The sequence below is a fragment of the Pelecanus crispus genome, chromosome 3 (genome assembly GCF_030463565.1).
Source record: "Pelecanus crispus isolate bPelCri1 chromosome 3, bPelCri1.pri, whole genome shotgun sequence".
Classification (NCBI taxonomy): Eukaryota; Metazoa; Chordata; class Aves; order Pelecaniformes; family Pelecanidae; genus Pelecanus; species Pelecanus crispus.
This window is the reverse complement of record NC_134645.1, coordinates 91,490,749-91,515,311: the sequence shown is the minus strand read 5'-3', so window position 1 is coordinate 91,515,311 and position 24,563 is coordinate 91,490,749. Positions and strand designations below refer to the sequence as shown.

The following is a 24,563-nucleotide window of genomic DNA, read 5'->3' as shown; positions in this document are numbered from 1 at the left end:
CAGTTGTTTTTCCTGAGCCATTTTCACCCCATCAGTTACACTGCTAGTTCCAGTTACAATTACTCATTTGTCAAGGTGTTCCATCCCAGAAATAAAAAGCTTCAAAATATGTTCTATCAGTTACAAACGTAATCAAGTACAAAAGTTTACTGGCAAAATAAATGACAAGAAACACAGATGGGCTTACTCACCTTGTTATATAAAGTGATGTCCCATCACTACGCATGACGGTGGAAAATGATGAGAGGTCTTTCTTTTCTGAAAGGTCCACAATTCCTGTCCCCTTTCTATAAGTTGAGAGAAAACACTGAAGTAACTGCAAGCCAGATCCAAAATACAGGTAAAGTTCAGTTAAGACAGAGGTCAGAACCAAAATGAAGGCCTCTTGCGTAGAACCCCCCTCACTCTAGACAATCTCATTCTTTAATGTGAATGACTGTATCCTTTAAGTCTTTTTGAAGACCATTCCTCTTTTGAGGTGACAGCCATCCAATTTGTTGTCACCACTGCTGATGCCAGGGAGCCGCCTGCCCACATTCTGGTGCACTCCATGACTACAGCTTCTGTCCTAGTTCAGCCAGGCAGCACATCAAGGCAAGGATCTCATCTAACTCTGCTCATTAAATGGCACGTGCAGCTACCAAACTAATTAACAGCCTGAAAGGCCATTAGGAGTTGAACACTGTCATTGTACCTAATTTGTCACAGGCAGGCTTCTCTGCTAGCCCCAGGAAAAGGCAAACTTAATTTTTAGCTGCAATTGCACAAATCCTGTTGGCCTTCGACTAGAACAGCTACCAAAACCATCTAAAGATGGTTTCCCTTTAGATGACATACACACCTCACTCATCATATTTCATTTGAAATGCAACTGAGTTTAAGTAAACTACACCAACAGATTGAGTAATTCATACATTGTTTTCTGAAGGAGTCCTTTATCCTCCAACAACTTTAGAACTTCCTGGGACTTCTCTTGGTAAAATGATTCTCCAGAATATTCATCAAAGTGCACTCCTAGACGCTGAAAAGGTTCAAGAATATCAAAGAAGGGAAACATTGTTAGATTGACACTAACCATTTCTTCAAGTCAGATGATAGGTCTATGTCATATGTCAGATAGAGTGCAAAGATTAATTTTATTCCAGGAAATGTCACTTCATTGTTAGAAGAAAATGATGTTTGGATTTTGATTTAATCGATTTCTGCAGTAGAATTAATCTCCTTGAGTTTAATACAATATTGGATGTAACGTTCATGAGAAGTTAGGAGTAAACTGGAAAAAGCAATGAGTACAAAAAAATCTGGGGTAGGTCTCTAACTTGCTGTGCTGGAGGCGAAACCAGTGGACTGCAGAGAAGTTACTTGGACTTGAAACCAATCCTATTTTAAAGGATCTTTAAAAAACAATTAAAAAAAAGCAGGAACTGCTCACAAACACTGAGCACACAGAAATCACCATTACTAGGAAGGCTGAGGGTACACCTAGGACAGATAGGATGACCTTAACTGTCAAAACTGGGTAAAATGTAACAGTACAAAAGACAAGGTTTTTAACTGGGGGCAGCAAAGCTGTCAGTCCATCAGCTCGACACTTACTAGATTGAAAAGGAATTGGGAGAGAAAGATCTAGCTGTACCAGTCATCACGTGACCGATGATGAGTGACCATCATGATGCAGCTGCATACACAGCCTAATACCCACTTACCCTAACAGGTCAGCTTTCCACTAGAATTATCAAGGCTGCGTCTCACATAGGAAATCTTAACTTAACCAGTACTTAGCATGAATTCAGTGATGTTTCAGGGAAGAAATTAAAGCACAGCTAGGTTATCTAGATTACTGAGGAAGGGGCAGGCCACTTCCCTTTTAACTTTGCAATTAAGGATGGAAGAAGGCATGACCAATTTCTACAAATACATCAAAAGGAAGGAGATGGAAAAGTGCAATTTTAAGTAAAGAATAATACTAGAAGAAGGAAGTGGCATAAAACAAGTCACAAATTCTTTGGAGCTGAGAGTTAGAAAAAAATGTCTAAGCCCATCAAAACTGGGCACCCATTCCAGAATTTCATTGCAAGAATGTGGGAAAGGAAAACACTAGCTTGTTTTCAGATGGACTCTTGAGTAAGATTACATAGTGTTAATACCAAGGGACTGGATTCAGTGACAGAAGGTGTATCTCACTCCTGTTTCCCAAATTCATAAGATTAATTTTGTGGTCAGTGGCACAAACATCTCCCATGAAACAATGGACACCAGCTCCATTCTTGAGATTACAGCATGCAACAGATGGCTGTGTATTAGCTCAACTCAACCTGCAGGTAACTTATGCACTGATTACTGTTGTGAACTCCTGCTGCTATAATTACTTACACTCAATTTAATACGCAACATACACAGCTCTGCATTATAACATTAGATCGGAAGTGTGAAAACAGAGTTATCTTCTAATAAAATTTATTACATGGAAACCATTAAATTTAGTGGGTTGTTGCTGACTTCAAAGATGAAGTAAAACTGAACAGTATTTATCTAACACTGATTTGCTTTGTTGCCTAGCACCATACTCCTAGCTTCAGGGCTTCTGAGAAGGGAGAATTAGTCAAAGGGTCAATTACATGGACTCCATTAAATAAAATGTATATAGGCTGTCAGCAACTAAAGTGACGGTCTGCTTGGATGTTAAATCAACTACTGTGCTTTTTCCAAACAAAATGAGGTATAACCTGGCATATTTAGAAACATCTTCCCCACAACACTGGAAAGGCAATGAATAGACAACATTACAGCAACCTCTGTTCTTAAGTCAGTTCACTGCTTGGCAGCCTCTTGGATGAAAGGATGCTGTGCACTGTCAATTAGACTGATAGAGCAACAGATGAAAAGAGACCATTTTACCCACAACACAGAAGAAGCAGTGGATGATTTGTACCTTATAAATTCGGATGTATTCCTCAATACTGAAGTCTCTAAATTGTTTCCAAAGTGACAATGTCTGTTCATCATGTTCCTCCAGTTTTCTAAAGAAATCCTTAGCCAGCTGTTTTGTGTTTTCATCTTCTGCTGCTTTGTTAATCTGTACATACACCTAAAATATAACGGCACTGAAAATGTTGAAGTACAATCCTCTCCTTCAATAAAAATAAGCAGAGTTCTACAAGAACAATACAAATACCTTTAAAGATGACATTTGTAACATAAAAATTTTAAAGCTGTGTTAAAGGAACACATTTCCTATTTAAAGGATGAATGAGTAGTCCAAACTCCAATAGAAAAATGTGCAGCTTATCTTGAAACAAGACTAAGGCCATAATTCCTTACTGCTGTCGCTATTGTCCTCTTCATAACCTTGAAACAAACTGCAGCAGCAGAATATGGAAGAACTAATTTATGCATGAAAGGGAAACCATCACAGATTTTTAAACCAGAGACTTTTCTACAGAGGACCACAAAGTTGGTAAGACTCAATGTTTTACAAGCTCAAAAAAAAAAAAAAAAACACCCCAACAAACCAACCCCCCAAAAAACCCAAACCAGTTCTCATCCAAAAGTCACTTACTTACAGTGCTATGCACCCATACTAATACATGCTATCTCTCTGTGGCTGAAGTCAAACATTCAAGCATTGGAACAGGCTGCCCAGAGAGGTGGTGGAGTCACCATCCCTGGAAGTGTTCAAAAAACGGGTAGATGTGGCACTTCAGGATATGGTTTAGTCTAGTCTACCCTTGATTGGTTTAGGTGGGCTTGGTAGTGTAGGTTAATGGTTGACTGGATGATCTTAAAGGTCTTTTCCAACCTAGACGATTCTATGATTCTATGATTATGAATGCCAGCATCTGACTAGACACATACAGATACACTGTCAGTTTGCTAAAAGCATTACAAACTCCTGTATTAGCCAACTTTATCTATGTACAACAAATTTGTCTCTCCAGCCTGGAGAAGAGAAGGCTGAGGGGTGATCTCATTGCGGGTAGCCGAGACGGGGCGCTGATCTCCTCTCTCTGGTGACCAGTGACAGGGCACGAGCAAATGGAATGAAGCTGCATCAGGGGAAGTTCAGGTTGGACGTTAGGAAAAGGTTCTTCACCAAGAGGGTGGTCGGTCACTGGAACCGGCTCCCCAGGGAAGTGGTCACAGCAGCAAGCCTGCCAGAGTTCAAGGAGTGTCTGGATGATGCTCTTACTCATACGGTTTAGTTTTAGGTAGTCCTGCAAGGAGCAGGGAGCTGGACTCGATGATCCTGACGGGTCCCTTCCAACTTGAGATATTCTATGATTCTATTCTATAGCAACATATTCTTTTTTATCTAAAGGCCAAATATTTGCCCAGACAATGATTCCTTGCTTTCCACATGTAACATTTTGAAAGCCCATGGAAAAGCTTTTAAAAAGTCGAAGTACTATGTAAAAATAATTAAATTAACTAGTGGTTACACTATGTATTTAGATCCAAATAGTTCAACACTGTTTAACTTTTAGGTCTTTGTAAGGGAGTTTTATTCCCCAAATCATTGTGATCTTGATTAAAAAAAAAAAAATATTAAAATTTCACTCCTGCAATGTTCTGCCAACAATACCTTGCTTGAATGCATTCTGCCTATTTAAAAAAAAGAAAAAAACAAAAGCTTCCACAGCAAAACTCTTGAACTTTTCCCCTTCCTTTTATGTCCCAAGATTTTTAGAGATTTTAACAGTCAGTACTGCTGACAAGCCTCAAAGATTAATGTTTGCTTAGTTCTGCCACAAAAAAGAAATTTAAAGTAGAGGAAAAATTAAACCCTTTCCAAGAACAATGTTCCCCCTCCCCCATCAGTAGTGTCACACATTCTAACACCCCCCGCCCCCAATCTTTGACATTATAAAGCAAAAATAATGAGAGAGGCATATTTGCATCTGATTCTTGACCAAAATGGAGGGTACAAAGAGGTTTGGAAAGGTACATTTGTCTATACATTTATTTATATAGAAATTCTGCTATGGAAATTTTCTTTTTAAATGAACTATAGGAAAGATTAGTTTCACACAACAGCAGAAAAAAACACTACTTTGAAACACATCTCAGTTTTTGGTATAAACCAGGAATACAGCTGAACAAACAGTTAAAAACTGGAAATAGTTGAGAAACTAATTTGGTCTCAAACAACTACTGGTGTAGAACCTTTTGCAGTGTGACTGAATACTGATCTCTGCACTTGAAGGTAATTTTTTTAAGGTCATAAAGCCTACATGCTACTGCAATAGATGCTATTTTCAAGCTTTAGTGCTAATTCAAGTATTCAAAATTTAAATCCTAAGAATGGATTGAAATTACAAATAAAAATTAAATAATACGCAGCAATGCACAACCACAAGAATACAACTACTTCTTGTCATCTCTTTAAATCAGTCCTACAGCTCTAAAACACCTCCATGTCAAGAATCTATCAATTTTACTGAGCAGGCCTCAGACATGAGGGAACAAGTGAACAAAATTTATCTGTGTCAAAGAAGCTGGCAAGCTCAGAAGGAGCTACTCTGCCACATAAACAATCTGCCTAATACGTATTCAGCTGTAGAGGATCCAAGTATTCAAACACAGTTTGTTCCTTTGCCAGTAAACAGATTTATGCGAACAGTTATCCTGTGACATACTGCCCAAACACCAGCATCAGCAATACTTTCCATACCCAGCTCAGATGGTGAAGCACAGCTCAGCTTTGTAATAAGAAATAACACTTGACAGTGCCACACAAGAACCTTGACAAAGCCCCATTAACACATGAGATCTTTCTTTTAAAGGATGAGGGCATGAACATTAGCCATTCAGATAATTTTGTCCACCTGTCCTTGTGGCTGTTGGATTTGTGCTGGTAAGTATGTAAGTCACATTCTCTCACGTATCGTACACATGTTACACCCAGCATGGTTGTCAACCAAAGATCGCTTACAAGTATCTAAAAGATTGATGAAAACCTTTTTTGCTCATTGCACTGTATGAAACAAGAAGTGACATAGAACTGGTAAAGAGGAAGAAATAAATACTAACTCAGGTGTTACTAGGCATATTTGAATGGAGCAAACCAACAACCAACACCATATTAGTCCTGGAGAAACAAGGCTTGTTAAACTACCTTGATCTTTATTGCTAACCTGGACAGTCCACTGAGTCAGTTTTGTCCCTGACACACGGAAATGCAATCTACAGCACTTGCACCATGCTGGTGGATATGGTGGGCAACCAAGAGGGCAACCTCCTGCAATGAAATGGCCTCCTCTACTGCTGAAAGGCATTTCCTGAATGCCTGTCAGCAGAAGCTGCACCTTCTAATGCTCCTGGCTCTTTCACACTCATGGAAGACAGAAGAGCTTTCTGCAGAGCCAGAACAGTATTTTGGAAAGTGATGGTCACTCCTTACCTATATATGCTAGGGCTCCATATTAGATACAAAACACTTTAAAGATCCTTATCCCCAACCACAGTGAATTGTGTATTGAGCAATGCAGATTAAATATTACTTATTCTAAAAATACTAGCAACAAGAGGATTTTTACACCATACATGCCCCTTCTTTTCACAGCTTTGGTAACCAACATACTACAGCATTAGATGCAAGACACCATGTCCACTGCAGTTACACAGTGAGCTCAGTGGTCATCTATGCCCAGTTAAGACAGTTGGTATCGGTCAAGCCAGCTGTGGTGGTAGCAGCAATCAATGCAACCTAAATATCCATGATTACCTCCCGTATGGGGCATATTTTTCAGCCTAACGAAACCTGTTTCTGCTGCCATTGCTTAGAGAAAACTATCTCTGCTGCCGTGGCCCAGGCTAGCACTGGTCTTTCAGGCAAGGTAGTTTAAATCCAACATGAGTGTCATCATGACCCTGCAGACATACCACTATGCACAAAATCAACAGCTAAGTTAAAAGGACTGTCCTCTGAAGTCCCTAGTTGGTCTTCTCTGAACTTACCTCAAAAAGGTGTTGTAAAGGACTAGATTTTAGCTTGTCTTTGTTGCCAAAGCGTTGGAAACCAACACCCAATAAACCTTGAATAACAATTAAATACAGAGTTAGACAACAGCCCAGAGTATATTGTTTTCTTAACTTGTTTTCATAAGCAAGTCTAGTCTTAATATTGTATGTAATAAAAGAAATGCCTTACATTTTTAAGCAATATAATGGTGTATGCTACAAAAACAAACCGAAAGCATAACCTATTATTCCACTGCATGAAAAAACCCCAAACCATAATAACTACAAACTAGTAAGACATACTCTGTTGACTTTTCAATTCCTCATAAATGGAATTTGTGTTTCTGGACTTGTAGAGAAAATTATCTTTTACACAGCAACCAGCTGTAAATGAGAAGCCACACAGTGGAAACTGTCCAGCAACAGAACATGCTCAAAACTCCTTGTTTTGCTTCCTCCCTTAACAGTAGTATCATTTCAAGGACAATAGAAACTGGGACACAATATGGTATTCCACATATCAGTCATGCATATTTTCAAGGGAACTTTTTGCTGCATGCTAAGAATATGCAGTTTTTTTTCACATATCCAACTTGGCTTCTGCACTCTCCAAAGTCATCTGAAAGGGCAAGAGCCAAATCCCAATCTTATTGTCTAAATCAAAAGAACCCATTAACTCATTCAGTAACCTAGCAATAGTAACTCTGAAGCCTCTTAGATTTTCTGAGGCTGCTCTTAAGGCCATCTCATTCCTCTGAGCTGACAAGGACCATGACTGATGTGAAGACAGCATCTGAGGAATAGGTATGCAGGTATTCCTTTGAAAAGCCCTCTGCAACTAAACAAATAGCACTGTCTCAAGAAGTTCCCCCTTGGAAACACTGAGTGCAACAGAAGCTGTGGCAGATTTAGGTAAGAAAAACAAGTTAGGGTTTAGGAAATAAAATTAGCCTAATTCTATTGAAAAGGAGTTTCTTTAAGGACAGCTTGTTCTATGAGCAATCAGAGCTTGATTTCCTAATGATCTCTCTTAGACATTAGCGTACCTACACATTCCACTTTTCAATGCTGGCTTCACACTCCAGCCCCCAGCAAGACCGACAGTTTTTCTTCAACCCAAACACATCCTTCCACACATTTCTGTCTTCCCCAAACTATCCCCAGCCCTTGTTGTACTCACCAATTATTGGCCAGATGCAACATGTGATGGGACTGATTCTGACTTAGATGTGCTGACTGGTTACCCCACAGGCTAAAGACAGAATTATTTAACTTTCTCTCCCAGAGGGCACTACATTGTATTTCTATCCCTACTTGGCTGCCAACTGTCACAACACCTGAAGAAATTTGTTCTCTTGGAGACATTTTTCTTTGTCAAATCTGGCCAATGGGTTCAAAATTTATTAAGAGCAGAGTGACAGGAAGACAGATGGAGAGACAGTGTGACTGCATAAGCTTTGTTACCTTAAGAAACCTGCCCCAAAACTGCCTAGAGGTTGAGGACTCCTCTGCCATGTTTCAGCAAAATATGTTTTCAGTTACTATGTTTTAAAGCCTCTGACAATCAGTTGTAATAGAAATGCTGACAGATCGTTAATTATAGCACTGCTTCTGGGAAAGGACCATTATTGTAATATCCCTATGCCATAATTTTGTGAAGCATGACTATATTATTTGTTATAAAACCTGTTATGTATTTGAGCTGAGCCAGCCCAAATAAGAGGGGAACACCCATTTTGAAAGAAACAGTTTGAACTACTAGGTCAAAAGCATGATTGATACAACAGATACACATATAAGTAACAAGCATTGTGATCTTCATACCTTCAGGAAACTGTGTATTAAAATACATAAAATTCCTGATATTCAGACTTAGGAGTACAATTTAGTATCTTCAAAGACAGAGTGAATGAGATCAGTTGAGAAGCCCTTTAACCACATTGCATTTCATTGCTTAATGGTCATTGCCACATTCATTATACAATAGCATAGCGATAAAATTATGTCTAAGGGGCAAAAACAAATGAAATATGCAATGATGAAATTTATTGAATTTTAGGTGAACCCATTCTGTATTCAATTCCTATGAAACAAATCCTAAGTGAAGCAAAGCTCTGCTATAAACTACTGTTTGATCAGAAACAGGATCAGGAAAGACAAGCTGCAGAGGAAATAATTTAACAAAGGAAAAAATATTCTATTACTGCTCTCACAGTCATAAGAATGTTTTATTCAGCTGTCTAAAACCCAGGAATTTACTCTGGAAGGAGAATAGATAGAACTGAATATATTTTAGTTATGTTATCTACACTGCTGAATCTGAATACATAAATGGAGTAGAAGTAGGGTATTTATGCTAAGTTTTTAACCCAGCTCTGTTCATAACATTGATTTATTGATGTCCCCATAAATGCAGTACCAGCAAAACTGGAGGGGGCAGCATAAGGGCTGGAATGAGCAAAAGTAACCGCTTAATAGACATCGCACTTTGCATTTGCCATTTAAAAATAAATATATGGACACTGTTTTCAGAACATACTGCAAAAAATGTAGGGGAGTTTTATAGTTTTCACAGGGGTACCAGTGTTCAAGAACGAGGAAGAGGCCATGACTGCCTTTTTTAAAACGCCTAAAAAAATGTCAAAAACAGCTTTTTGGGTGAAATTAGAAAAGGAGAGGAGAATATGGATCAATTTAAAATGCAAGATAAACAAACAACAGAAATCGACAAAGTTGTGAATCCTATGGATGACACAACTGCCATGTAAGAGGGATATTTACAGATCCAGCAATTGGACATAAACCATCTCTGGTCAGGAAATAAGTATCAAGATGCTAGGCTGCACGAGAGGATTTTTCAGTTGTCACTTATCTGATGGACATTTCAGAAGAGGTAGGAGCATGTATGTGTGTGCATGCAAACACACACACACATGCAAGATTGATAGTCTTCTAGGGCCTATTCACTTGCCCATCCTTCACCTACACACCTCTCTTTTGCTACATTTTAAAGGGAAACTGAATATTGTGGGGGAAGCATTGGGATATCTTTAAAGATACAAACTCTTCAGGCCTCAACCTGCCAAAATACAGTTGCTGTGGAAGCTAATTATGCTCTATGAATAATGAACTAGTTTCCAGAGGGAACAAAAAAACAGATAAAGACAACACCACAACACACACAGAGACAGCCAAATATAAAATATACATTTTGTTACAATTATTCTATTGTTGTGTGTACCGGTGTGGCATAGGTAAGTCAGCAAGCTTACTCTCCCACAAGTGTTACACATGCCATGCAAAATCTGAATAAGGAAGACAGTACCACAGTAGACATGCAACAGCTATGGTAATATGTACACATTTTGTCTGGAGGCAGCAACAGAAGTCTGTTCAACTAGGAGAGCTCCAAAGGTATAACTAGCACACTCGGAAAATATTTATACTGCCCCTTAAAAATAAACCCCAAATTACACATACAGAATCAGAGAGGAGCTACTGAGGGATAGAGGGACTGTTGGGTAAATTTCTTCCTGTTATTTCCTGTACAGTAGTACAGGTCATACTACTGATGAATCGGTCTGGATTGTTTTGTTCATATTTTAAGGAGAGTAAGTATACATTACATGCATAGAAACACAATACTACTCTTTATGAGCCCAGAGTGAATCTAGTGGGCCTGCAAAAACTTAAGCTGGAAACCTAGACCATATTATACACTAGAAAAGGGAAAAGGGGGAACAAATATTAGAACATACCAAACTGCATGCCCCAGTCACCGAGATAATTTATTCTTATTACTTCATGTCCCAGTGCAACTTTAAGATTTGCTATAAAATTCCCTGGTAAGGAAACAAAATTGGCATTATTATTCAGTTGTAGGTAGTCTCTCATCCCAACAAAATGGTTTTCTGATTTCATATGATCTGTATTCAAAATGAAGAGGAAAAGCAATCAGATGAACTACTCCACAGAATTTGTTAAAATACCTCACAACTAAAAGCAATAGTGTTCTGAGCAGGAAAAGAAAGGCTGTGCATCTGAAAGGTGCCATAAAGTGTCTTATACAACACTGATAAAAACATACACGTATATGTGCATGCACATATTGCAAAGTATATGAACATGAAAAACACTTCTTGAAGCCTTCTTGTATTCTCACAAATATGTGGCAGCATACATAATTACCATCACAGTCAGGCAACCTCATACCAGGAGGTTAAGCAAGTACTCGAAACTCAGAAACTGCAGTTAACTGTGACGTTAAACAGAGAACATCAAGTCCTAAATCTCTGTATACTGCTGGAGCAGTACTGAGCTCTGCACTTAACACGCTATGTGTCTGATGCACTCCAAGCTTACTGTATCACATAATCACATCTTGGTTCTAACTTATTACAACAAAAACCCCTCATCTTTCCCCTGTGCTTAGCTACAACTACAGAATTACAAAGGAGAAATACCTGCATTCTTTCCTCTATTTTCCTGTGCTTCAAGGGTAACTTTTCGTTACAATACTGATGTAAAAGGATGCAGAAAGCTTTCTCTTCTTCTGTCATTATAACTCCACATTACAGCTTGCAATTACTTTCAATGCCATTTTCTGTAGTCAATTCATTCTCTTACTATTGGACAAACATTAATCTATAGAAATATTTTTGAAAGTGTTTTTTTTTTTCTATAGCAAAGGGTCCAGAAATATGTAATTTCATTCAACTGGCTGCCTTTTCATAGACTGAATTATTAACTTTATGTAATTAACAATTATACATGATAAATTAAATATCATTAAAAACTAATACATTCTTAGCTGCAAAGATGCTGTAGGATCTTCTGCTAATAACCTACTAGTTTTTATTGTGAGAGAGGGAAAGCAGGGAGAAATAATGTTTTCCATATGTCATTACAGTACTGCAGAATAAACTTATTAATTATTCCATTACAAATTACAGCAACTGTGTTCATAACACTGGCATAAAGTAATTAACATATAAAAGCGAGCCTTTTGCAAGAAAGCCACCAAGACATAACTATCCAACTGCTCTGCAGTCCAGTGCAAATTGGAAATTTAAAATTCAAAGGACTCTCATAACACCTCAATGAAAACTGCCCTAGGTGTCTTTGTAGAACAACTTTAAACTACTTCATTTAATGTTCACAGTCATAAAACTATACTACGTGTGACTTAATAAATCTGCCAGCAACACACCATGCTCTTTTCTTCACTGCATAATGAGCAAAAGGGTTTTAATTAGCAAGTCAAGCCTGACAAGGCCACTCCACTAGAAGAGTGAAAGGTTAGCAGTGTTCCCCTGTCAAGTGAAGCAGGAAGACAAAGAGGCCCTTTTAGCACATAATTAAATGCCTACTTACCTACTACTGTGGAACGCAAATGTCCTATGTGAAACTTTTTGGCAATATTAGGGGAGCTGTAACAGATTTTCACAAAAAAAATGTTTGTTCAATATACAAGACTGCCAGATCATCAAGTCAAAAGACTTCAACTCATGCATATAGCAGAAGAACTGAAATAAAACCACCATTTTCAATTTTCCCTTAGAATTCCCTGATTAGCTTCTGGTTTAGACAGCAAATTTTCCTATCCAACCAGCTTTTCCTCCAGTATCAGCTAACAGCCAGTGTAACAGGGAAAAAGAAACCACAACCAACCCCACAACAAAGAACACCCCCAAACCCAATTATACTAGTGACAAAGGACTTGCACTACCTTCTCACTTTTTACATGTTTCGGACACATGGATCATTCTCCTCATACCTTTATTAGAGATAAATCTGATACCAGGACAGGGCACCTTGTGTACAAGAATCAGTAATTGAGATCACATCATCTACCAACAACGGCCCCCCCCAAAACACTCCTGTAACCACAATTCTTTGCCCCTGATAATAAAATGGAAAATTCACCCTCCAAATTAAAGCCAAGTGCTTACTCTCCATGACTACAGAAGCCTACAGAGAGAGTATAAGTGAAGAAAAATATTTATACATAAAGAGATCTGAGTCAGCCACTTTTCATTCCATGAGCAGGTGACTGTAAACAAAGTTGCCATGGACAGAAATTTTGGGGCCAGCAACTGAGAAGATTTAGCACGACAAATGCTTGGCTGCTTTAGCAAGTGAATGAGGAAGGTATTCAGGTGAAAAAAGAAACTGGTTAGTGGCTGAAAATTCAGATCATGTTTCTTCATAACAAAATAAAAGAGGCTGACTTAAAAACTGAATGCTATTATGCACTAAATGAGAGTATTCTTAGTGGAGGGCAGTGTGAGGTGTGAACTCTTGAAATACCAAAAATATGTTCTGGGAAAAAGCCTCAATTCCCTAAATAAAACTTACATACTTGGCAAATACATCTGAGTATCAAATACAGCTGAATATAATACCATAAATATGGCTGAACTTCACAGGCATCATACACTGCAGCAACAAGTATCAATCAGCAAAATATCAATCAGCAGAGAAGGCAATTTTCTCAAAGGACTCATCACATGTGCTTACCTGAACTCAATCAGTGCCTTTTGTCTAGGCACTGTTGAGAAAAGTTCACTTTTTACTCCATACTCTGAGCCATCTTTCAACACCTGCTGCAACACAGTCTAAACCACAAGGAAGATTAAAAAAAAAAAAAGAAAGAGGAAAATATGTTTCAATAACAGAAAGCGTGATCAGGAAAACTGTTTACCAATCACAGAAGAGTCTGATCCCACAGCCTTAATTGACATGAGCAATTAGGTGGCTGGTCTGCCAAGCAAACAGATGAAAATGCCATTAACTTTTCAAAGTTGCATCTGATCAATGAAAAAGTTCAATGAGAAATTATAGGCAGAGATTTTGGTGAAAATCAAGGCTGATTTTGGTGGAAACTTAAAAGGAAGTGGAAAGCCTAGTTTTCGTCATTTTTTAGTTACATAATATGAAAGGGCAAGAGAGTAACCCTGGGGTAATTGGTGGGCAGGAAAGGAAACTAAGTCCAAGAATGCAGGTAGAACAGTGACCTCATGTAAAATGAGAGAGTTCTCACGTAAATAGGGTTCTAACCAGGACCCTTACCCTCTCCTAATTCAGGTAACATATTTTAAAATAAAAAAAGAGTACATTGTAGAACTAGACCATAGATTTGGATGAAAAAGTAGGAGGGCTTATGAAGCAGTAAACTTGACGAGATAATTTACCTCACTGTGCAGCCAAATGTTCTCAACAGGCTTTTTTTTTTTAAATTAATAAAAAAAGCTACATACCATACCTCTGGGCTTCCTCAAAAGTGTCCTCTTCCCACGAATACATCTTATCTAGGCACACTTTGAGGTGTTTGGCCATTTCTCTGAAATTCCTAGGAGTCCTGTCCTATGTACAAGGTTTTTGTCAAGGTCTGAATACAGGGACACCCGCTGTGCACAGCACAGCCAGATCATGTAGGTCCAACCCTTTGGGACACATCAGACCCACATCCCACACAATCCTTGTGACAGGGCCTGCAAGAAATCCCATGAGCTCTGACTGCATGAGCATTACCACACATATGCAGGTCACCTGAACAGGAGATGAACACATTTCTTTTGCTTCAGGAAATCTCACACCAAAGTATGGGAGTTCTAGTCTTCATGATTATCACTAAAGCAAATTTAAGAGACAAAACAACTACTACAGAATCCCCTCCATCAGTTCACTGCAGGTAGGCTGCAACAACAGCTCATGGAATGTTTGGTCATTCGTAACTCTAACAGCATATTTAAACATCAACCAGTGGTTTAAGTGACACAGACAAAAGAGGCTTAGCTGTTTCTAATTTTGGTAGTATAAATTTAAACTGCTTCATTGGTCATCCTAGAACACAAGGCAGATTAATGTTTCTACCTTTTTCCAGCTACTTTACATCACTGTCCACTGCATTTCTTCATTACTGCTTTTTAGGAATAGCATCTGCCTAATATTCTTTCCCTTTCCCATTGGAAGAGAGCATGTGTATGCAAAAGGGAAGCAGAAAAACAGGAGACTTGCAAGAATTTAAGCCTCCTCAGTACTACCAAGTTACTTAAGTCTGTAACAGGAAGAGGAAAAAATAACACATTCATGTTCTGCTAAAACCACTAGGCTTTTCTACCCCAAAAGCCAGCCTACTTTCTACTCCTTTAGTGCCAAAAAATCCAACTATTCAGTCCTCATGTGCCCAAACACCCCTTCTTCCCTTCTCCCACCTGCAAGTCTGTAAGGACACTGTGAACGGCCCCTACAAAAGTGTGTCTACTTTGAAGTATGGAGATTGTGTAAAATGCCTTAAAATATCTCCTCAATAGCTTGAGCACAGCTTGTGGGAAAAGGAATCCTATGCTGACTATATTATCAGTACTGCATTCATACAGCAAGTCCCTGTACATACCCTACATACTTCAGTTTGTCACACAGATGCCAAAACACTACAAAACCTAATATGTGAAGCTGTATGTATTGGACAAACTTCCTGAAGATAACAGACGCCTTTAACAGTGTGAACTGAAGTGGATATCTCATTCCATTCAGTGGAAGCTTTTATTTTTTTATCCTCCAAAAATCACCTTAAAATTCTTCTGCAATAGATATGGAATAAATTAAAAAAAGAAGAAGGAACTGTGCATGTAGAAAAACCTTTAATTCTGTTCTTATTACAGCACCTAAGAAAGTAAGATTACACAGAAATCATCAAATTTACCCATAGACCAATTCTCCATATCAGTGAAAGTCACAGCTAGGTTTTATCTCCTCCTCTCTTCTCAGTGACATAATGCAAAATTACGTATCCTAATTCCACTTTTTTCCAGCAAAATTCTACTAGGCCAGACACATATTTTTGCTTGAATCATTAAACTGACCAAAATCCCTACAGATAAAGTACCTTGTAAAATCCTGTCCATGAATAAAATTTCCCACTGAAACTACTCTTTCAGTGAATAGTCAGCTGCTATGTTCTTATCAAGATGGATTGATTATAAGCAGCTAATGAAAAATTAAAGGAATAAAGCAACTGATTGATAGGCATGCCTAAGCATAGAATCATAGAATCATAGAATCATCTAGGTTGGAAAAGACCTTTAAGATCATCCAGTCCAACCATTAACCTACACTACCAAGCCCACTCTAGACTAATCAAGGGTAGACCAGACTAAACCATATCCCGAAGTGCCACATCTACCCGTTTTTTAAACGCCTCCAGGGATGGTGACTCCACCACCTCTCTGGGCAGCCTGTTCCAATGCCTGACCACCCTTTCCGTAAAGAAATTTTTCCTAATTTCCAGTCTAAACCTCCCCTGGCACAGCTTAAGCCCATTTCCTCTTGTCCTATCGCTAGCTACTTGGGAGAAGAGACCAACACCCACCTCACTACAACCTCCTTTCAGGTAGTTGTAGAGAGCGATAAGGTCTCCCCTCAGCCTCCTCTTTTCCAGGCTAAACAACCCCAGTTCCCTCAGCCGCTCCTCATAAGACTTGTTCTCCAGACCCTTCACCAGCTTCGTTGCCCGCCTCTGAACACGCTCCAGCACCTCAATGTCTTTCTTGTAGTGAGGGGCCCAAAACTGGACACAGTATTCCAGGTGCGGCCTCACCAGCGCCGAGTACAGGGGGACAATCACCTCCCTGCTCCTGCTGGCCACAGCATTCCTGATACAAGCCAGGATGCTGTTGGCCTTCTTGGCCACCTGGGCACACTGCTGGCTCATGTTCAGCCGGCTATCTACTAACACCCCCAGGTCCTTTTCGGCCAGGCAGCTTTCCAGCCACTCCTCCCCAAGCCTGTAGCGTTGCATGGGGTTGTTGTGACCGAAGTGCAGGACCCGGCACTTGGCCTTGTTGAACCTCATACAGTTGGCCACGGCCCATCGATCCAGCCTGTCCAGGTCCCTCTGCAGGGCCATCCTACCCTCCAGCAGATCAACACTCCCACCCAGTTTGGTGTCGTCTGCAAACTTACTGAGGGTGCACTCGATCCCCTCATCCAGATCATTGATAAAGATATTGAACAAGACTGGCCCTAAAACAGAGCCCTGGGGAACACCGCTCGTGACCGGCCGCCAACTGGACTTAACACCATTTATCACTACTCTCTGGGCTCGGCCACCCAACCAGTTCTTTACCCAGCGAAGAGTATGCCTGTCTAAGCCGTGAGCTGCCAGCTTCCCGAGGAGGATATTATGCGAGACGGTGTCAAAGCACTAGCAATTCACAAGAAGAAAGGGTCTTACCATTCAGGAAAAGAGGACTACAAGCCTAAGTAACTCAGTGAAAGTCCTGACAGGAAGACGTCTTCACCAGTATTAGGTAAGACCCAATTTCTTGCCCCTAATTCACATGCGGTTAATTTTCTAAGACCAGAATATCATTTTCCACAAGAGTTGCTAAGCCTATAGATTAAGGCCATGAACAGCAACACAATGTAGCTTGCTCCACAAGTTAGTTGAACTGGGTTAGCAAAGCTTTCATTCAGTCCCCATTCAGCCATCCACTTATCTTTATGAAGCTCTTGCAAATAATCCAGACAGAGTACAACGGTGGCACTACTCTTATAGACTGAGCGGTATCTTCCTTTCATTAAGTTACTGGTTTAACAAATGAAGCTTTCAATTTCAGTCAGGCATTGGACTTTGAAGAATACATCTTCCCTGGTTTTTGGGTTTGGGGTTTTTGTTTTGTTTTGTTTTTTTAAGCAAAGTATGTAACCATAGATCTGCTATCAAATACTTTTATTTCAGTTATATTTTCATCACCGTTTTCTATTTTAAACAAGAGTCTTTACATGCAAGATCAAACACTTTTGAATTGTATACTGTAGAAACTCAAAGCTAGATGCCAAGCCTGCCTTTTAAAGCGGGAGAGGAAAAAGAGGAGTTATGATTATCCGTAAATGGTAGATACATTGTTTCCTCATAACAATAAATTTTTGTGAGCCTCATTCCAAATGTTAGGCCTACATAACAAATCAGCAACAGGGATCCTCAAGGAGAACTTACAAAACGCAGTTTTACATAGAAAATACCTTTTTAAGACACCAGTAAGTATTCTATAGTTTTAAATTGACAAATTTATTTTTACCTTAATGCACCTGAAATATTACTCACCTTTGCTAATAATTCCCTGTTTATTGTAAAGTTCACTGTTCCTGGACCAGTGCTGATTTCACTCACTACAGCATCACATTTTAGCTAAAAGAACAAAACAAAACAGAAACTCTACATCAAAACAGGTAAATTGGAAAATTGTAATTTAATCCACTATAAATATTAATTTAATTCACTATAAACATTAAATGTTGTTTACTGGTTTGAAGCAATCACAGATGGATCATTTAATCAGTCCTGTTGGAAAAGGGATGATTTTATTATTTCCAATCCATGCATAATAGCTCTGAATGTAACTCAGCCTGAAATGACACGCATACATTTTACTTCAGTCCCTGCATGTGCATGGTCTGTGTTTTATTCTGACCTCTTTTTATTCTGATCTCTTTGTACACACAAAAGCTGAGACACATTTGACAGCTTACACACTACCTCACAGCACTTAAAAAAACTCCAAAACCCACAAAAAACCAAGATCAATGTCTTAAAGAAAACCCAAGATGGAAGTTTTGGACTGCTGTTTCTTGAAGTTTCTGTCTTTAATGACAATATTCTGCTGTATCCAGTGATACCAGTGATACAAAATAAAGATGTTAAAGGCCAATTTTTTTAATAAATTCATTTACAATTTCCATAAGGCACGTTTTGAAAATTCTGAACCCATAAGGAATATTTGGGCACACAACCCCTAATGCCAACCTTCTCTTTACACAAATTTTGGTCTCTTCACAGGCTGAGAGTTTTGGATCTCAACCTGTCAGATCTGAGAGTTCCTTATTAAACTAGCTGTCTTTCACAGCCAAGAAATTGTCTTAAAAAAAAAAAAGGATGGAAGGATGGAAAGCCTATTAAAACGCAACACAGTTGCTTTATCACTTGGTTAATGCCTTCAAGAGAGGCAAGCTATACACTCCTACTGAAGCTCAACAGCATGAAGAAGAAATTCTACCCCTGTGCTATGTCTCCAGCTTAGACAGTAACTTAACAAAGAGATGAAAGTTTAGCCTTGAAGTTCTTTAACCTCCACAACCTGCAGTAACAACAAATTCCAATGTTTATTCACAAGCTATATGAACAAACATTTCTTGTATTGACTCCAAATTTCTCTCCTTTTCATTTTACGAAAGGTTGTTTTTACTTATGGGGCAGAGAGAAAACAGAAATTCCAACTGGACTTTCTCCATACCATTTGTTCTGATAAACATTTTCTACACAATCCATCAGTTCTCATCTCTGTGGGTTTTTTTGCTCTTTAATATGAGTGCTCAGCTGGCCTCTCCATAGCTTTAACAACCTCTCCTCCAAGTGCCCTGTGATTCTTTAGTAACCAGATCTCCTCATGCCTATGGCTTGGACCAGAATGTCACTATGTGGTAGAGGGGCATAAAGCCCCCACAACACAATGTCCCCTCCGCAAGGAACTAACAGTCCAAAGATGAGACAAGAACCAACCAGCCAGATGAAATCAAAACCCCATGGAAACAAGAACTCTGACCTTTCTGACAGACAATTCTCAGCCCATCAGAGCAGATTATGTTTCATTTAGTGTCACGTTGTCTTATTATTTAGGCTATTTTAGCCAATGAGAAAAATTTCCATCTCTTCTGCCTAACCTAAATATCTCTATTTCAAATACTGCAACCTATTTCCTCAGAAGTGACTAAGAACATACTGTTGAACCTTGAGGCACTCCACCAACTGTTTTATCATGACAAAACCTGATAACTGCCTACAGTTTTCTGTCTCTCTCCTAGTTTTTGATATGTGGTCATATTTTGCTAATTTCTGCATGGCTTACCTTCTTTGTGGATGACATGACCAGTCTAAACAAATTATACTAAATGCATCTCCTTTATCCACTACCCAACAAAAAACATTCCTAAGAAACTAATGAATTTTTTTTTTTTTCCTTTGTCTAACCAGCCTGGTCTATTTAAGTTTCGGGGCTTATATTGATGGTGTGGTGTTCTTTACTGTTACAACTGCTCTTCCATGTAAAGATGTAGGGCTAAGTGTCCCTGGTTTATTTAATGAGCCACAAACAGTAAAGGAATCATAGAATGCTTTGGGCTGGAAGGGACCTTTAGAGATCATCTAGCCCAAAGGAGAGAGACAATTTGCAGCTTTCTAAACACTGGGAACAGCAGCTGTTTTTAAAGTGACAGACCAGACACAAGGAAAAAAAATTGTTACTGTGACATTACAGTCATTGGAACAGATTGCCCAGGGAGGTTGTCAAATCCTTGGAGGCTTTCAAAACCTGACAGGATTTCAGAAGTCCTCAGCAACCTTATCCAAACACCTTCAACAACCTGCACTGAGGAGGAGATGGGAATGGATAACTTCCTGAGGTCCTTTCTAACCTGAATTATTTTACTGTTCATCTTTAAGTTGCTTCAGAACTTTGGTCGTACATCTGCGCACCATCAGTTCTTCTTTCACCTGAGTCAGAATATTCATCTGTTACAAGAATGGGTCCAAGATACAGATCTCTTCAATACCTCAGCAGTGAACAATGACATGGAGAAATAGTCTAGCTTCTCAACAGTATTACAACTGGTTTTGTCCTTTTTAAGTCTGATCATATAGCAACGCGACTGATTCCTTCGCAAGCTTGCTCTTTCTGATGCAGATGAAGAATCGTTTGCACTTGCATTATTTGATCTAGCTCCTCTTTGCAACTACCTTTGCCACAATTTCCTAGTTTATACTCCTCTGCATTGGCATCAGCAACATATTTTTAGATTGTAAATTTTTTTTTTTCAGCTCAAATGATCCCTCAAACCTCAGCATCACCTTTCCAATCCCACTTTTGTTCAACTTTATGCATGCCAACTTCTCCAAATTTTTATTTCCTTTCCTTCCTTCAAGGTTTGTGTACTTCTGTAGACCTTGTTTTGCATGCTGCTTCTTTTTTATGGTATAGTTAGTCTTAACACCTTAGCTACTGCCATTTCGCAGACTAACACACCTGAAAAAATTGCTTTCTAAGAAACCTCAACTTCAAGCAGTTAGGGATTTGAAAGTCTGGTCTGTTTGTCCCACAGGCTAAATTTACCCATTGCCATTCTAGTGCTGGATTTTACAGTCTTTGGTTTTCCAAGCCAAACCGCATACTCAATTTCTTCCTCACATTTTGGGCAACCGTACAGACCATAGCATACCCTTTAGATACCCTCCTAACTTCACAAATATTATTTACTCTCAAACTATTTGAAAACAATAATTTAACAAGAACCTTAACTAAAACCGCTTCTCCAATTCCCTGTGAAGATTCTGTGTACAATTACACTAGGTGCAGTCATTAAACTATTTTGACCCAAACAGATGCTTGGACAAAAAAATACTATTTGCCTTATGATGCCTGTTACACCTCTAGTTTGCAAGTTTGTTACTGCATAAATATATAATTAATGCATTAGCATACCCTTTCGGCTAGCTTCTGAGCTTGAAGATTAAGGTCTTGTGCTAAGCAATCACTAGAACCACCTTCTGTTACAGAAGCAATGGAAAGCTGGAAATCAGCAACATGCCTGAAAAAAAGAACATACAAAAATCAGAGAAAAAAAAAAACAACCTCCTGAGATGATGGGTAAATTTGGCACATCCAAGTTGACTCTGCATATGACAAGTCTAATTGCCAAGAATAACCCAGTCACAGACACCTGAAAGTTCACTATGTTTAGAAAGCTGCAATAGAAGGCCAAATATCACCTTTGCTCTAATACAGCAGACATGGTGAGAACACCATGTCAGAATAAACAAAAATTATGCTCAAGAATAAATGTAATTTACTTTCTAACATCATTAAAACTCTTGAGCAGGACACTGAAGAAAAATCCATTGTAACTTCCCACTGGTTCTAAGCAGTTTCACATTCAGATCATTAACGCTGAAACACCTGCCATTCAATCACCGCCTATAATCTGTACAGCTTTTTAAGCAATTATATTTGTTTTGAGCTTGCTTAAAAATACCCAGCAATTTAATTAGATTATGTATCTTCTTAGAATTGCATTGGTATATTAGCTTAGGTTTGTTTTTTCTGTGTGTCTTTTTCCCTAAAGTCCTGTCAAGCTCTTGCAGCAATAAGCACAACAGAAAATAATAAAACATGACATAACATTGCAAGATAAAACGTAAACACTACCTTTTTTTGGAGACAGGAACGGCAGATATGGACTTTATTAAATTTTCTGGTGGCAGATTCAAAACCTTTGAAAGCTAAATTTGAAATAAAGAACAAAGCAGCTTAAGCAAAAAAGAACCAGAAGTACTGCTCCCTGTTTAAATACCCGGGGGGGGCGGGGATGCATCATTTGTATTTGAAAGCAAATTTCAAGCCAGATACAAAAAGATTGAAAAGAAACAACTACTATAAGCAATACAATAACAATACACAATACAAACCCAAGAAATGTTCAAGGAAACTTGGAAAAAGCAAGACAAAACACCACGTATAGCTGCCTTGTGGGTTTTTTTTTTTTCTTTTTTTCTTCTGTTCCTCCGTGCAGGATCTCATCCAGTCCCTCCCACACCTTTACCCAGCCGCTACACCTCACTTAGCTCAGCCCGCACCTAGTACGCGGGGGACAGGGAGGCCCACGCCAGGCCAGGGCCTCACGAATACGCCACGAACGGATGGATTCTCGCCAAGATGAAGAGCCCCCCCCCCTCCCCCCCCGATTTAACTGCCCACCCCCCCGGGCTGAAGCCCACGGGGAGGGGGAACCGAGCCACACGGGTTTCGGCACAGCTGTGGGCCCGCTGCGGGGCAGGGGGTGGGGGTGCGGGACCGCAGGGGTCGGCGGGGACCCCGGTGCCCTCAGGTTTCCCGCCAAGGGCTGGGCGGGGGAGCGGCACGCGCCAGCCCCCCCGCCGCCCCCGCCCGCAGGGGAGTGGGTGGGCGGGCACGCGGCGGACGCTCGAGCGCGCCCCGCGCCCAGCCGCCAGAGAGGGGCGGGGCAAGAGAAGCCCGCGCCGAGCCTCTTGGCAATGGGTCGGACCCACTGGGAGACGCTCGGGGGTGGTGGTGGGGGGGGGGGAGTCTGGGTGAAGGCGCGAAGGGGAGGTCTCGGTTATGGCGCGTCCCTCCTCCGGGCAAAAGCGGGAGGGACCGGCGTACCTGGGAAGCGATGCTCCTCCGAAAGGAACAGGCTGCCATAGCTGCGCTGCCAGGCGGAAGGTCGCAGCCGCCCCTTCCCCCCCTCCACCTCTCCTTTCCGCCCGCCCAGGGGCGGGCTGGGCAGTACCATTCTCAGGACAGGGGTGGGGGAAGAGCCCATTGGTCGCCCTTTGCGCGGAGGAGGGGCGCGGAGTCAGAGGGCTGTCCCGCTGCGCAGGGGACGGGGACGGGGACGGGGGGGGGGACGGAGAGCGGCGAAGCGAGCGTGTCGCTCCGCAGCGCTTCCCCGGCGAGCGGCGGGGCGGGCGGCCCGGTCCCGGGGTGCGCCTGCGCTGCGGCTCGGCGCCGGCCTGCGCGGCACCTCCCCCTGCGGCTCCGGCAGCGGCGGCGGCGTGTGCGGGGCGGGCGGCCCGGGCCCGGGGCCTGAGAGGGGCGACATGAGCACGTGCTCCGTCTCCAAGGTGAGGGGGGGCGGGAGCGAAGCCCGCCGGCTGTCGGAGGGCAGCCCCCGCCCTGCCGAGGCGGCGGGGGGGCAGCTCGGGGCCTCGTACCGCGGCGGGAGGGCGGGCGGGAATGCGCAGAGCGCTGGCTGCTTCCCCCGCCTCGGCGGGGCGGGCGCTTCGTCCGAGCGGAGCGGGCGGCGGCGGGCTGCGTGAGGAGGGCGGCGCGGGCGTGCGGGTGCTGAAGGAAGGGAGCTGCAGAACTGCCCTGCCTCCCTCTCCTGCGTCTGCTCCTCCTCCCATCGTCTGCTCCTCCTCCCATCGTCTGCTCCTCCTCCCATCGTCTGCCGTTTCCCTCAGCCCCTGTGCCCGGGCTCTCGGGTGCCATGTCCCGCTGTCCCCTTCCCTCGCTGCGTCGAGTCTCGGTGGCTCTTCGTCCGTGCCCTGGCGCCCGCTCTGTCCCGCTTTACCCAAGGCACTTTTTCTTCTCGCAGCAAACAAGTCAGCCCTCCTGCCTTGCTCCCCGGTCCCCTTGGCACACGGAGAGCGCTGGTGCTTGAAGTAAATCTCACCCGCAACCGAGCCATAGCCTGGTGGCTGTAGGTTCTGTCACTTCCAGCTGAAGTCTGTTGGCATTGCTTGCTGTCACTTTGAAGCATTCATTGCGTCTTCCCCCAAAGCTAATATAATGGAGAAACAAAAGTGCTGTCACTCACACATAATGTTAAATATCTATTACCATCTCGATGCTTCTGAGGTGAAAGCTTCTGTCTGGCCTGTCATCAGGGTGGGCAGCAGGGACAGCACATTCATTAGAGTGTTAATATGTAGCGAGACTTAAAATGTTGTATTGGAATGTTTAACTTATTTTCTGTCTTGCTTGATTGTACAGTGAACAATAGCAGTGGTTCACAGCAAGAAGGGATGT

The 24,563-nt window shown here is 41.2% G+C and overlaps 2 protein-coding genes across 3 annotated transcripts in view; one reads left to right on the top strand and one right to left on the bottom strand.

The window, feature by feature from the left end:
• RARS2 (arginyl-tRNA synthetase 2, mitochondrial) overlaps positions 1–23,249 on the bottom strand; it is a 43,326-nt gene extending 20,077 nt beyond the window's left edge. The window contains exons 1-11 of the mRNA XM_075707496.1: positions 23,196–23,249; positions 22,221–22,294; positions 21,498–21,603; positions 18,071–18,154; positions 13,480–13,577; positions 12,334–12,389; positions 10,719–10,802; positions 6,958–7,034; positions 2,933–3,088; positions 915–1,021; positions 192–287 (exon numbers count right to left, since the gene is read on the bottom strand). Coding sequence (XP_075563611.1) covers positions 192–287; positions 915–1,021; positions 2,933–3,088; positions 6,958–7,034; positions 10,719–10,802; positions 12,334–12,389; positions 13,480–13,577; positions 18,071–18,154; positions 21,498–21,603; positions 22,221–22,294; positions 23,196–23,234 — 977 coding nt within the window. The 5' untranslated portion in view covers positions 23,235–23,249. The remainder of the gene's footprint in view (positions 1–191; positions 288–914; positions 1,022–2,932; positions 3,089–6,957; positions 7,035–10,718; positions 10,803–12,333; positions 12,390–13,479; positions 13,578–18,070; positions 18,155–21,497; positions 21,604–22,220; positions 22,295–23,195) is intronic.
• A 362-nt stretch (positions 23,250–23,611) lies between these two features.
• The window catches only part of ORC3 (origin recognition complex subunit 3), a 39,980-nt gene continuing 39,028 nt past the window's right edge, over positions 23,612–24,563 (top strand). For both annotated transcript variants that reach the window (XM_075708223.1, XM_075708222.1), the window contains exon 1: positions 23,612–23,656. In XM_075708223.1, coding sequence (XP_075564338.1) covers positions 23,633–23,656 — 24 coding nt within the window. In that variant the 5' untranslated portion in view covers positions 23,612–23,632. The remainder of the gene's footprint in view (positions 23,657–24,563) is intronic.